Source organism: Rissa tridactyla, chromosome 7, assembly GCF_028500815.1.
Source record: "Rissa tridactyla isolate bRisTri1 chromosome 7, bRisTri1.patW.cur.20221130, whole genome shotgun sequence".
Classification (NCBI taxonomy): domain Eukaryota; kingdom Metazoa; phylum Chordata; class Aves; order Charadriiformes; family Laridae; genus Rissa; species Rissa tridactyla.
Window position 1 is genome coordinate 15,580,717 of NC_071472.1, and position 15,181 is coordinate 15,595,897.

At 41.4% G+C, this 15,181-nt stretch overlaps 1 protein-coding gene across 3 annotated transcripts in view; it reads left to right on the forward strand.

The window, feature by feature from the left end:
* Window positions 1-15,181, forward strand: part of CNTNAP5 (contactin associated protein family member 5) — a 300,020-nt gene that overhangs the window by 263,835 nt on the left and 21,004 nt on the right. For all 3 annotated transcript variants that reach the window (XM_054210191.1, XM_054210194.1, XM_054210193.1), the window contains one exon: window positions 14,824-14,954. In XM_054210191.1, the coding sequence (XP_054066166.1) occupies window positions 14,824-14,954 (131 nt within the window). The remainder of the gene's footprint in view (window positions 1-14,823; window positions 14,955-15,181) is intronic.

The following is a 15,181-nucleotide window of genomic DNA, read 5'->3' on the forward strand; positions in this document are numbered from 1 at the left end:
GGCATAGGCCCTACATCTTCTCAGTAAGACTCTGGCTCCTGCGTCCTTGCAGTGCTTTCAGAAAACTCACTCCAGACGAACATCATCCTAGATAAATAAGGATGTTTGAATTATTCAAGAGTTATTTAGGCACTGGAGCACTGGAAGTGATGACTAAGCATATTGGTGAGTCACTAGCCTGTGGCAGAACAATAGAAAGTTAATGCTATGTGGTTGAATATGTGCATTTGACCGAATGACCCAGACTACTCTGAAGCCTTGCAAATTCCAAAATAGCTAAGCTTTCAAGTTCCATGAAATGAAACTATAAGGGAGGGGAAGGTTTTATTCTCCATCTGGCCTTTGCAGTGGTTTATCTCCTGGTTATGTCGTGCAGCTAGCATTCAGGCTGGCACGCACCCATCCCTGCGAGGAGTGGCTGGGACAGTATCAGCCTGCACCAATCTCCCCTAAGCGAAGTTGCAGCAGCGTGGTGGTACTACTGAGGAAACCCACTCTCCTTTCCTGTCCACTCCCACATTTCCATCTCTGGTTTGCTCTCGAAGGCAAATGTGTATGATTTTCAGATTTTTGAATATTCCAATGCGTGGCAGAGGTTAGCCCCTGCTGAGGTGAAACCTTGAAATCTGCTTCTCAGTTAGACCCGGGTCTCTTGATGCCACTCAGGCAATCGAAAATAGCCCTAAAGTGAATGAAAATGTAATATCCATTTAAATCACCTTTACTGCTGCCAGAGTAGTGTAAAATGACCTTATAAACATGAGTCAACTGACTTTTATTGATGAAATACAACCATAAGCAAACTGCGATTGTGAAGTTCTGGAAGGGCGACTCTCTAATAGTGGTTGGGGAAGGAGCTGGGATCAGGATACAGCGGTCCCTTGTAGCAGCTCAGCAGGAGCTGAGATAAGCATTGCATTTTGGCAGCTACACCATCTGCAGATCTCCACTTCGGTTCAGATGGAGATAGGGACTCTCAGTACTTCTGGAAATTAGGTGGAGTGGCTCTCAGCACACGCAGGTAACTTAAACAATGGTGCTTTTCTCTGATCTGTATCTCTCTCTACTCACTTGTAAAATGAAGATAACAGTAGTTTAGAGGGTTGGTGAGATGTCAGGCTCCAAAACTCTGGACTACAAAATGTAGCGCTATATGCAAAGAATTATTAAGACAACTAGCTGACCTTGGTTAACTCCTCAAAGTCTCTTTCAGGGTTACTCTGTGCATGCTCTGTGTTGCTCTTTGAAGACAGTCATTTCAGTCATGTATATTCTCTGCCCTTTGTCCCAAATGTAATCATTTTTTAAATCTCATATCCTCTTATTTTTTAGTCTTGTTGGAATTGAAATTATTCCAATGAAAATAATGTTCAGATATGTTACTCTTTCCTCCTCCAAGAGGTTTATGCTTGCCATAAAGTTACTGGACTATGAATAATAATGTCCTTTGTAGCATTAAAAGTAAGCACGATTCTTTCTCTCTTATTGGCTCATTTTCAAGGAATCTTGCTGAGTCTGACATTGTATAGCAGGACCTAAGCAGGTCCCTGCTGGATAACTGATTGGTTAAATAAAGGTTAGGCTTCTGGTGAAACGGGAATGGGCATTCTCACTTAAGAGATGAGCGATAATATTCTTTGCCGTAGTCCCAAGACCCTTCCACTTGTTAAGAAACTAGATTGGAACACTCTAAGTATACTTGAATACTTCACTTTTTGTAAGTATTTTTTCAAGCTACTACTCATGTACCCTGTTATTCCTCTTCTCTATTATCCACAAAATAACTAGGCAAATTATTACTTAATAAAAGTGACAATGAGAAAAATGCTTCTGGTAATTCAGACTTCCCATGTTAAATATTTAACATAAAAGAAGTGAAAGTGTCTGCAAGGTTTATTCATAGTTAGACTATATTAAAAGTGGCTTATATGAAACTGAACTTATATAGGCAGCTATGGTCTAATCCAGTCAGGTGTGAAATGTGTCCTGTAAAAGTTAATAAATAATCACATTTAACCCCAACATTTGCACTGTTAATCTGTAATGGAGATCATATCATTACAAGATACAGTGCATATTGATTGAAACACTAGAATTGTGGTGGTAAAATGATTCATTTAGAGTTACCCAACAAGCCATGTCAGGTCTAGGAAAGCAAATAAAATCTCCTCGTGCCCACTCACAGCTTCACTGACCCAGAGCAACGCTGCCCGCACAGAAAACCCTTCCAGTGCTTGGAGCCTTAGAGGACAGGTGGTTCATGAAGGAGGTAAAGTTATGACAGATGTTCAGTACCACCATATGTCAATGTAGAAGCTACAATTCTAGACCTGTGCAGATGACCTCCTTCTATAAAATGAGATGCTCAGTAGTGCTAGCAGCTAATATTTCTAGAAACAGTTCCCACTCAAAGAACTTATCTATATCACAAGGTTATCCTTACCTCTGGTTAAATGGCTCGTGTCCTGGCAGCTTATGGCTAAGTTTTTGAAAGTTGATGTTTTTAAAGATGATTTAAGGATTCTTTCCGCCATTAGTTAATACTTACGCTTCTAAATCATACATGTGCCTTTGCAAATTGTATGCAATAACTTAGCATTCTCCTCTCCTCCCCAATGATTGATGAGAGAGAAAAATATTAAGAAAGTGGTAGTGCTTCTCCTTTCTTCATTCTACCTTCTCCCCTGCAAGTAATCAAATGTGATATGAATATGATGAAGTATATTGTCTAGAAAATGTTTTCCCAAGTATTTTGATTCTCAGCGCTCTTGGCTTTCTCCATGGAAACAATATGATTCCTAATCTAGAAAAAGAGCAGATAGCCAGCATCAAAGAAAAGAGATAGAATCTCAAACTATCCTAGAGTGATTGAAAATTTATCTATATTTATTATCTGATCTCCTAAGAAACTAAACAATTTGAGTCCTTGTTTTTCTTTGTTTCTATCCAGTACCTGTTACCGTCACAGTGAGCTCTGTTCTCAATTTCTTTTGGAAAGCAAGACTGTGAAATTGCATAGGAAAGATTAAAGACAAGGAAAAAGCACAGTTAAAAACAAAAGTACAACTGAAAACAGCTTGAGTAATTCTTCTGTTAGGTCTCTGATACTCAGAATATAGTAGCGGGACCTAGATCAACTCCACTGCCCTGTCCTATAAGGTCTTGAAATCAGCTGATATTTGAAGTAAATAGGAAAAGAAGTCAAAACCTGCAACAGAGGTGAGCTGAATTAACACTCTGCAAAAAAGAGGTAAATGTCATCAGTAAGAAGCTACTGATTTTTTTCTTTGTAATAAACTAGAAAGCTGCTGTAATCTCCTCCGGTCTCCAAGTCAGAAGCATCTTTCTGTTGAAGGCATGTAAATTTTCCTCGTTGTTTTTGCCTTGCAAGTCTGTTGAGCTGCATCTCCAACAACTTCTCTCAAGCAAAAACAAAGCTTTTGTCACTCAGTGGTAAAGAAAGGCAAAAGAAAATCTAGTTCACTCTTTGAGGCAAAGAATCTTTTGATTCTGTGCATGCTGTGCTCTCTGGAGTTCAATGGGGCAAAGCTAAAATAATCAGGAAAAACGGGACTTCCCGAAACACTGGGGTGGGTTTGGGGGCTGATTTTGATGGTTCTTTTGCTTTACCACCTGTGGGCTTTAGTTTTGGGATGCGAGTACCACAGAACATGACTACTTGCTGCAGAAAAGACCCTCTAGGATATGCTATTGCTAGTGCAATAATATTATCTTTCGGGAACACCTTCTGGCTTACAACTTTCAGCACCCATTGAACAACCTTCACAGTTTATGGGACTGAAGTGGAAAATGGTGCCAAGGTTCAGGTATAGATGTTTTTAACAGATCAGGAGTAGGAAAGTGAGTTGTGTTGGGAAGTGTGGGAGACAGCTTTTGAGGAGACTAGTTTTTGAGCAACTGTCTGTGAGTGACTGAGAATTGTTCTCGGTGTAGCTCTGATTCACAGCCATTGAATGATTTCATAGGGCAGATAGGACTATATATCTTCTAAATATAATTTTAAGCAATTGTTGTAGTTGGCCCTAAAATCTTATGTTATTTACTGAGTGAGGGGCCAGTGAGAGTTTGATTGGGAATGGTGAATGTAAAAGAAATTTTTCCCAGCTGCCTGTAAATGGGAGGCTGGCTGTGGCACCATGGGTAGAAAGGGCCGGGGTGGCCGGAGATCTCCCAATCAGTTTCTTTATGTAAGTAGAGAAACTTCTGTGGTTAGAAACATCGATGATTCCTTTGATGATTCCCTACTGTAAGCATGCTTCACAGAAAATAGGAACGCTGATTAGTTTTCACTTCAAATCCAGCACTAAAAAGTCTTTGAGGGAAGAGGTGGACTTAGTGCCAGAAAACAGTTTATTTTTATTTTTTTTTAGCATATGGCACTCTAAATCTCTAAGTGTGCAAAACTAACTTGAAAGGAGAAGCAGCCACAACATTCAGCCAAGGACGCTGGCAGATTTCTTTATCTGCTTTCCAGCAGGAGAGAACTGAAAGATCTGTCTCATTAGCTGAATTCATGGACGTGTTTGTACTCATGAAGATCATTTTGCCGTACTGAAGGGTCAAGAGATGTTCTGGAGACCCGCAAGGGAAAAACAAGGGAACTGTAATTGGATTACATTGAGCAGGAAAGGCTGAGCATGCAGTTAATAATTGATCTGTGCTCTGCATATATACACACTGACTTTGAACTTACTGGTATCTGGCATAAAGCACCAGACCACTGGCTGCAGATAATCAGCTAGCAAGAAAACATACGTTCCCATTTGCTTGGAGGAGGTGTTTATCTCCTAGAATACTGAAGTTCTAGTTTGTATTTTGCAGTTGAAAACTCATTTTTAGTGTTGGATTTCTGTGGAGCTGTCCTGAAAGGGGGGGGGAGGAAGGACAGAGGGTCACAAGCTCCTATGTTTAAATGGATGCTGCATTTAAATGTTCTTCAATAATTCTGAAATTAGGATCTTTATTTATATGTGTTTATTATCTTCAATAATTCTGGAATTTCGCTAATCCATAGGGATTAGCCCTATGGATTGATAGCAGGCATTTTTCAGTTATTCTTAAATTGTTAATTACCTGTGTGTGGACGTCGAATGCTGTGTAGTAAGAGCTGCAGTTCAGCAGAACCATTGGCTCAAGTGCTGCTTTGGAGCAGTGTAGCTGTTTCCACACAACACAGAGCCCAAGCTAATAATACTTGGAAGAGCCAGCCTGGGTCTTCGCAAACTTCCTTCTCTGTCTTGCTTGTAGTATCCCTTATTAGCATGTTAATTTTTCCTGTAACATATCAGTTATGCTGGCTGGATAATGAAAAGGTGACTTCATCCTTCTTGCCTGATGAAATTAGGTGTTCATGTATTAGTCTTTACGAGCAAGACTGGCCTTCAGGAATCTGCGGTCGAGATCAGGGGAAAAATCTGGAGCAAGAAAGATGTACAGTTGGTAGAAGAGGATCAGATCACAGAATGCTTAAGCAAACTGGGCATACATAAATCCATGGGGCCTGGTGGGTGCACCCATGAGTGCTGAGAGAGCTGGCAGATGTCATTGCAAGGCTACTCAAGAGGCAACGGGCACAAACTGAAACACACGAGGTTTCATTGAACATCAGGAAACTTTTTTACTGTGAAGGTGACTGAGCACTGACACATCTTGCCTAGAGAATTGTGGAGTCTCCATCCTTGGAGATATTCAAAAGCCATCTGGACGTGGCCCTGGCCAACCAGCTCTAAGTGTCCCTGCTTGACCTGGGAGGGTTGGACAACATGACCTCCAGAGGTCCCCTCCAACCTTAACTGTTCTATGATTCTGTGAAAGATTGCAGAAGTATGCATTTGAAGGTAGTGAAAGTATATGTGTATAAGCATGTATTTTGCTACAGAAAAGTCATCGTGATGCTACCATTGTATTGTTCTTGTGCTGGGATTGTTACTAAGTAAATGTTTCATCCTTCTTCTTAAGAACACAAGCCAGTTCTTTGTATGTCAATGGTTGTGGCTTGTTATGAAACTCAAATATTTCCCTTGAGAGTTTGCTATAATCAGGAGAAGGGCACTTATTAAAAGATCCAGCTTCTCCAGTCACAGGGGCTGGCATAGCCTACGAAATAGACGGTGCTTAGATGGACTTACTGGTCAAAGGAGCAGAACATTTCCCAGGGATTTGTGACCAGCCAGGCAGTATCTATAGAGCTCAACACAAACAAGGATCATTAACCTCAGAAAGCCATTAATCCACAAAGTTCTGTGCTTTATTATGAGTTAAGAATGAAAAGGAGGTTTGAGAAAAGAGGCATATGATTATATTCCTTTAATTTTATTTAAAAGATTATTGCTGTCGCTCCTGCTCCACAGACATCATGTAGTGCTCAAATTGATTGTTTCTTTCTTTTTTTTTTTTTTTTTTCTGTTCAGACCACCTTGTTTCCGTGTTCTCACTGCTGAACATTATGCTTACTTGTTAGGCCAGAGTGAAACAAGTCCTTGCTTGAACAGGTATCTGTACTGCCAAAACTGAAACATGAATGGTTGAAAGATACTAGGAAAAGAATGGAAAGTATGAGCCAGGATCTCGATGAGGGCAGGTTGGTATGAATTCCTCAGGGTACCACAAAAGAGGATCTCAGTCTTTTTTTTTGCCTGAGAGCTGTTCACACAGAGTTAGTGATGATGCATAATTTGCAAAGCCAGGTTGAACTTTTGGAATAAAATTCATAGGATGATACTTTTTTTATTTCATTCACTGGGTAAAGAATAAAAGCTCTGCCTGGCAGCCTGGCTGCTACACTAGTCTTAAATGAAAAGTACAGTGTAAGATAAAAGCCTGGCAAGATTCTTCTACATGCAAAGATGAGTAAACCATAGAGCCTACTGAATGTCTGCCCATGAGAAGACTAATGGCATCCAGTGTGTATTTAAAGACAGGAGGAAAGATCTGAGTATCAGATCCAGTAGTATCATACAGATAGCTTTTGTTACTGAAGGGTCTTAAAGTGTCTTTGAAAATTCCACAGAACGTGTAGAAAAGGTGTAGGTTAAAATTTACCACAATAAATCTCACCATCAGAAAGCAGGTAATTCAGTAATTAGGGAGATTTAAGTTCATCTGATGCCCTCAGCTCTTTTCTTCATCTTTAGTTTCAGTCACCTTCTGGGAAAGAAGATAATTAATGTAGCATCACTTTGTAAAAGAAACAGCGACCAGTTCCTTCACCACAGAGAAGTATCCAAGAATGGAAAGATAATGATAATGACTAATAGTATTTTTTTTAATTGCTGCTCACCCAGAGGTTTCATGTCATTTTCCAAAGGATGTTAACATTCATCTATTTCACCAACGTATAAGCTGTGACACAAAGAAGGAAGACGATTTGTCATCAGTCATCAAGCTGGTAGATCCCAAATTGTGGCAGTGCTCTGTCCATCGCCTCCAGGCTACATAAATACGCACCACTGTGCATGCTTGCCCAGGAGCTGAACTGGGGAGACGGTGTTTAGTATTATCCCACATCCGTGTGTTAGCCTTGTTCCCATTTTAGGCCCAGCCACATCGACACGGACAAGGGCTGTTTTGTTCCCCTTAAAATCAGTGGGAAAAGCTTTCCGTTCAAGCCACTCAGTATGTGCATGATGAGCTCTATGACTGTGGTCCTCTGGGTCATCTTTTAGACTTGCAATATTTTGTAGCTTTGGAGCAAGAAGCATCTGCCAGTTCCTTTTTAATTGCTGGTCAGCCTGTGTTAAGCCAACTGGCGACTGGTGGGAATGAGATGTCTAGGAAGGTTAAACGCATTTGTCAGTCATGCGGGGGAACTAGCTGCATTTGTTGATGTTTAAAGTGACATTCTCAATCTGGCTGCAGCTGCCTTGCAGGATTGCAAAGTGAACTGAGGTCACAGAATCATACAATCATAGAAAGGTCGTAGGCTTCCAGATAGGCTCCTTTAGGGGCTTTTGGGGATGTGTTTTTTCCTAAGTTGAAGAAATGCAACCTGAAAGTGTTTCTTTTTTAATATAGGATGGCCTGAATATGACCCTTAAGTCCTGAATGTCTCAAGCATTGAGTGGCAGGCATTCAAATAAGCACATGGGGTTTTTTACCACTATCAGAGATTACAAAAAATTGGGGGGTGAATTTTTTTTTTAAACCCTGTGAAACAGTGTCATCTAAGCAAATGCAATAGCTGAGTAGTCATATCAAGAAACATGTGCAACAGTTTTGCCTCTTTGTTTTCTCCACGAGAAACAAATAGCAAGAATCACCTCCTAAAAATGTACAAGTACTTTCTTAGTTAAACGCTAGATGCTGAAGAGATGGGCCCTGTTCTTTCGAACAGCAGCACTTCCACTGAAGAGTAAATTTACCGAGTAAATATCCCTGAGGAGAAGCTGCTAATTAAGGAGCAGGTTTCTTAGCCAGCTGCTCCTAACCAAGAAAACGGTGGTTCATTTTTAAATATCTAGGCTATGAAGAGGGAGACTGTCACGCTGAAGCTGTGCAAGTTGCCAGAGAGATATATTTTACAGTAGAGACAGCTGAGAACCATCATGCGCTGTTGTGCAATCAGGAATGAACAAACATTTCCACCTTACAAGCTGCAAATGGCTATCTGGGATGAATACTACTTTTTTATTAGTAGCAACATCAATAGCCTCACTGATCTGTTCCACCCTTTGTTTAATTGGTGCCTTCCTTAATTTTGTTCTCTTTTAGCTATAGCTCAGGTGAGCACTGAGGGTGGATGTGGTGGTGTAGTTGACATCTTACAGCCTGGTGAGGGTGGCTGCTGGTTTGAGGCAGCTGTAAGAGGTTCTGTTGGTCCTAAATACCTTTGTTTCTGGGTGCCTCTGAAGCAGTGGGACATGCAGGGGTATTCCAAGGCCCTTTTCCTAATGTAGTGGTTTTTTTATTTTATACATACACATTTCTCCCGAATCAGAGTTGTCATCTGCCCTGATTTACATGATTTTTTCCTGATGTTGCACGATGGTGATAAAGTTTTACGTTTTACGTGTGCCACCCACATATGCTCCCTGAACTAACTTCACCTTCTCCGAGAGGTGCAAGATGTCTTGCCAGCTGCCCCAGCCAGTTTGTCATTAAAAAGTGCTATTGAAGTTGGCGGAGATGTTGGGTTCAATCTGGGCTCATTTAAAACCAGTTTCTGTAAATGAAGGTCCTGCAGAGAAGTGTCAGACTCCAAGGGTATGTAATTCCCTTCCTTGCCGTTTGGCTCTTCCAAGACTAAATGACACAAGACCTGTGGTCCTAGTTACATGTGTGATAAGATCCTTTCTTATGAATTATGGCTTTATAGACCAAGTTCCGAATATCCATTCTTTTGTTTTCTGCAGAGCTACTTTAATCTTTTTGCCGAATATCTAGCACTGGGTGAGGTATTTCAAGCCAGGAAGTCTTCTCCTGAGCTAGAATGCTCCCTGTAACATTTTCCCATGCTCCCTTTTCCAGCTGATTATTTAAAAATTACTATTTGCTTTTCAACACAAGTTTTGGCAGTCCAGAATGAATGTAAAGTTAGTGGGCATAGGCCACAAAGCCACTAAATGTTCCTGGCACTGCTGTAGACACAGGAAAAAGGACAACTCTCCTGTTGACATGTTCAATCAGAAAAGGTTTTGTACATAGAATAGGTAACATCATGGCCAAGGTATTTCTTCACACTGTATAGTTTGGGAATATTTTTTTCTGCTTGAGGCTGAACACTTCGAAATCCACCAGTTTAATGTCCTTATTACCACTAGACTTAAGAGCTGTTACTGCGTCTTTCTTGTCCTCAGCAAAAAGATAGAAGTGGTGTGAAGGCACCATGCTATTCCTGTAGCTGCCTGGGGGTTGGTTATGCTGACACTGATCATTAGTGTACTGCTAACGAGTACTAAAACCCTGGCCTTCATCACCACTGAAAGAGTGTCCTGGGGGTGTTTTGTTTCAGAAAAGTCATCCCCAACCTGGTCACTGGGGCATAAATACTGCCCTGTGGTCTCTATTTCCCAGAACTTCCTTCTGCATAGGGGGCCCCCAAGAATCCTGTTAAAATGGCGCTGTAGCTGTTTGATATCAGTAGACGGATGTCATTCAGCCCTACAGTCGTGGATTATACTGCTGCAGATTACAGGTTGAAGACCACAGTGATGTGTAGCAAACGAGTTTTGATACTGCTAGTGGTCTTATCACAGTAACATGGCAGCCCATGTGGACCCACTTCCTCCAGAAGTGGCAAAAAGAGGCCACGTGGTGCTCGGTAACAGCGTGGATAAACTATGCCTGCTTCCCTCCTGGGCTGTTCTGGAGGTAGCACAGCATATCTCCATGCTGATCTGCAGTCTGCACAATTTGAAGCTGAAAAGGATGACTATAATAATCAAGTGTGAATCTACTCTTACCTAACACTGCTAGGGTAATATGCCCAGTAAAATTTCCCAGTCCAAGGCCAAAAACATGATACCTCTCTCTTTCCTTCCCTCCCTGTTTTATGGACTTAATAGAAATTGCCTCCAGCAATTCCACGTACATTAGAGAAGGAAGAAAACACAACAGGCAGTGCATTGCTTGAGCATTATGGCACTCCAGGTGTGCACGCTCAGACATGGGGAGCTAAAAAGAGGATGACAGGCATGACTGCAAAAAGACTGCCAGAAATTACACTTCTCATGATTAGTGTGAATCCCTATTGTGAGGTAAAAATGATGCAAAATAGAGAGAGAAGGGAGAATAGGGAGAATAGAGCTGGTTTGTGCACAGATTTTTATTTGCAGTTAGTGACACTGGGATGATGTGATGGACAAAGTCAGCGGACCAGATAATCAAAATTCAGAGGACACAAAAAAATTCTTAATAATAATCCTAATTAATAATCCATTCATTTTACCTGTCACGTAGCAAAATGGCAATGTAATCTGCTAGACAAATTATTCTGACTCTGAAAAAGGAAGTTTTGGTACTGAATGCAAGCCAAAATCAGCTCTAAGCTACACCGGTGTAAATTGCAAAACACCTCTGAAGAGATGAGCCCATGTACTTCTGGTTTATATTAATGCAAATTTGACCCCAGGCAAAATGCCAACTTGAATTCAATGGTTTTGAAGAGCAGCCATCCAAAAAAAGTTGCCATTGGAATTCAAAGCAATTTGATAAAATAAGATGCTATTCACGGATCTCTTTGAATGATTTAAGGTAAAATTTTACCACTACAGAAAGCAAGATCTGTTATTAATGGATGTCAAGAACCTCCTCCATTGTCTCCCAACAAATGGAACAGATGGCTTCTGGTTTAAAAGCAGTGCTTCTCTGATGAAGTGAATGGGTAAATCCCTGTTTGCAGCAGCTGAGAGCCTAGATAGAGTGCATATCTTGTTGGCTGTCTTTGAACACAAACGTGATGGCTGCTATGTTGACCACCTGGATATAGTCGTACCATTTATATTTTATATACTGGTGCGTTCATAGCATTGGAAAAGAGCAGAGAAGTTTTTCCCCCCTTTACAAACTAAGCAACTAGTACAAGGTCCCAGACCAAATCTAGGCCCCGTTCCATTTTTCACATTACACGCCTTTCAAAGGTTCCAGGTAAGAGGCAGTCTATAAAGTACTTCTGCTGGGCCAGGATTTTTAGTTTGGACCGATCTGTTACACTATCACATCTTAGTTTCAGCTTATTCTGTGTGGTCATCTCAGCTGTGGTGTGCAGCGTCAGGCAACCTTCCCATTTTTGATCGACTCTCCCACTGCCCTAACGAGCCTGAAGAAGGTCCCTTAACTTCCTTGCACTTGGGCTTCCTTTCTCATGTCTTCCTAGAGTAAAGTGGTTGTGTTTACACTGTTATTCCCTGTTGATGCATCTTTCATTCAGTACCAGAAAATGGGACTGTGATTTAAGTTTGGACCTTTAAGTGTGACATTAACAGTGATAGAGAGTAGCTCCTTGTCCTGGCTGTGCAATGGGAGCTTTACAGTATGATTCAGGGTAACTAAATCAGGCCCTATAATATCCCACTGAATAAATTAGCAGTTGTTACTGACCGTGATCTCTTCACAAATTCCCCTCTAACATCCATGATTATGTGTGAGAAAGTAAATGCCTTTTATCTCCTTTTTTTGTATTTACACTTTAAAAGCTCACCTGATCCAGCAGCCCTCTCAATCACCTAAAAAGCCTTCATCCTAGTAGTTCATTCTCATTTTCCCTCTCATTTTTGGAGGCTTTGTTTCTAGCCTCCAAAGCTGAGAAGGCAGTAGTGCTCCTCTGGGTTATACTGAAGGTTACAAAAAGTGCGGCTTTTGCGAGTCTGAGCAGCCAAACATCCTGGTGAGGGAAAAGGAGGAGGGAAGATCTTAACTGGGTGCTGGGTCCAGTCTGGAAGGACTACCAACTTCACTGTAAGTTGTGGAGAGGTGGAAAAATTCCCCCTCTGCAGGAAATTTATTCATCGTTTTAAGCTCTTTATAAAGTGGGTTTACAGTAGCTTGTAGGACAACAGAGCTGACCTCACTGAGGGAGAAGCTGTGAAGGGAGCAGGTATGTCCGCGCTGTGTAGGGAGGGAGAACTGCCCCACGTCCTCTCTCACTAACTCCAGGCCTGCAAGCAGTCTTGCAGCGTTATTACGGTCGAATACAGGAGCGGAGCAGGGCTCCTCGTTCACCTCATTGAACAGCCAGACTGCTTCTGGGGTCAGAGGTGCCTCTGAATGATGCGGCGGTGCATGTGCGGGAGCTCGTGCCAGTGTACCGTGAGCTCCTCTGACATGGTGCTGCATCGCGATGTGCCCGTGTCGTGGTTTTGGCCAGATTGGCCAATCAGAACGACGGATGGCCCTCCCCTCCCTCTCTCCAAAGAGAGGAGAGGAAGAGATAAGGAGATTTACGGGTTTAGAAAAAGAACTAAACTACTTTAATGAAAATAATAATAAATAAGGAAACAGTAAATAATAATAGAATAATACTAAAAAGTATACAATATTTACAAAACCATATCCAGCTCCCAGGATGACGATCGCGTCACCAGCAGACACAGGGAAAGTCCCAGACTGGAGTCAGCAATGGAGAGGAGCTGAACTCCGGATCTGGAGTCAGGAATGCTCAGATCAGGATCAAAGGCAGATGAACAGACAGGGTCCTCCTCGGACGTCGGCCATTGAAGAAAGAGAGTGAGACCCTTGCCCCATTATCTCTTAGCTTTTATACTGAGCGTGATGCGGATGGGATGGAATACCCTGTTGGTCCAGTTTTGGGTCACCTGTCCCACCTGCTCCTCCCTGCGGGTGGGACCCCTCTACGCTTCCCCGCTTCTGACCCTTTAATGGGGCAAATAGCGAAGTTAGCTGACCTTGGTTGTTATAGCAATAAGCATAAGCAAGAGCCTCTGTGCATACCGTTCCTTGGTATAATCAGGTCTTATCACTCTTGAGAGTGAACAGTTTCTGATCAATATGCTGTTAATTTCAGAGTTTAGTCAGTTAGAAGAGGCCCAGCTAAAAAGTAAAATTACAAAACAGAAAACTGGGTTTGTTTTACCTCAAACCAGGGCAGCACGCAAGCATTGCCTCTGCAAACACTGAAACTGGTCACAGAGCTAAAACAGTGTGAGCACATCCTTCAGTGACAAACAGTCAGGCACTCTCTATCATTCAGCATAGGTAGCGTTTACCTGTAGCCTTCTGCAAAATCGAAGGATATTTGGAACTTCTGCTAACAGAAGCACTGAAATGGAAGAAGATAGGAGGGGGTTTTATGATGATTTTCAGAACAGGGAATAAATGAAAGACCCTTTGCTCAGGGTTGTGGTGCTGTCAGCGTTCATTTTCTCCTTGGAGACAGTAACAAAGTACTCCCAGAAAAGCTTTTTAACTATGGTACTACCGTTGTTCCATGTATTTTGGTTGCTGATGCATAAAAAGTTCAGAGAATTTTTTTCTTCCTGCTACTTAATTCCCAGAAAGGTAAGCTTGAAAGGATTTTACCAGAATAGGTTCTTTTCCTTTTAAATTATATATATATGTGTGTGTGTGTATACAATTTTTTTTTCCCCAGTAGTCATTTGTGGAAAGATTAAAATTCATATTGGCTTCCTTGTTTTCTTGTGGATTTTGATTTGTTATGGTACTGTTATTCATCAGAAGTCACAATGCTTTTATTGATATAAAGACTGAAAGAGATGTTTGGCATCCATTTTTATATGAATAATGTTTATTACTTCACATACGTTAGAACACCAAAGTAAAAATATTTCTTCTGTATAATCATTTACAACATATCTTTTCTTGTATTGCGTATAAATTGTAATGAGTCTGGGCCTTTAAATGTTCGAAATGAAGTTATAATTCTCACAGTTGTCACTGTCTTCTGCATTGCCTGTTAAATCTTGATGAAAAGGAATAGTTAAATCCACCAATATTAGTTTAATAGAACAGTGCAAGACCTGCATGCCCTCTGGTGGAAGCGGTCCTTAACAGACTGATGTAAATCAGCTTTTGCGGCAGAGCTAAATGCCTGACCTGCAGACAGACACGCTCTCCTTTGATATACTTACTTACTCAATTAAGTTGTGTTTCTCCGCAGCAGAGGCTGTTAGCTAGTAGGAAGGAAAACTCTTCCGGTGCATTATTTTTTTTTCACACTTTTCATTACGGTTTGAACTCCTTCATTTCTCTTCAACCTCTCTCTTGACTTTTTAAACTTATTACTCCACTGTAATAAAAAGAAAATGAGTTCTATGTTGTGTAAAGATATTGAGAAGTGTCTCATTATTGACACAGGTTTTATACAGAGAATTTTGCTCTGCTTTTAAGGAAGTTTACAGGTCCGATACAAGCTGAGTAAGGATGGGCTCCTCATTTTCACCATTGACTCTGGAAATTTTGCCAACCGAGAGCTGCACCGTGTGAAGATTAACAGAGAAGGCAGAGAGCTCATCATTCAGGTATGCCACGACTTATGTTGAGTGTTAAATAATACTTCATGCCACAAACAGACCCACTGATTTCAATGCATGATTGCCAGGAGGCAAAGGTTTCACATTGATTTGGCGCAACCAACACTGGTCCAGCAGCAGAGCAGCCCTGTAGGTTAGACCAAAGCTCCATCCAGATCCTGCTTCAAAGAGTGCCCAACCGTGGTGTTTACTGCTGAGTGATCCTTCCTTTGTCT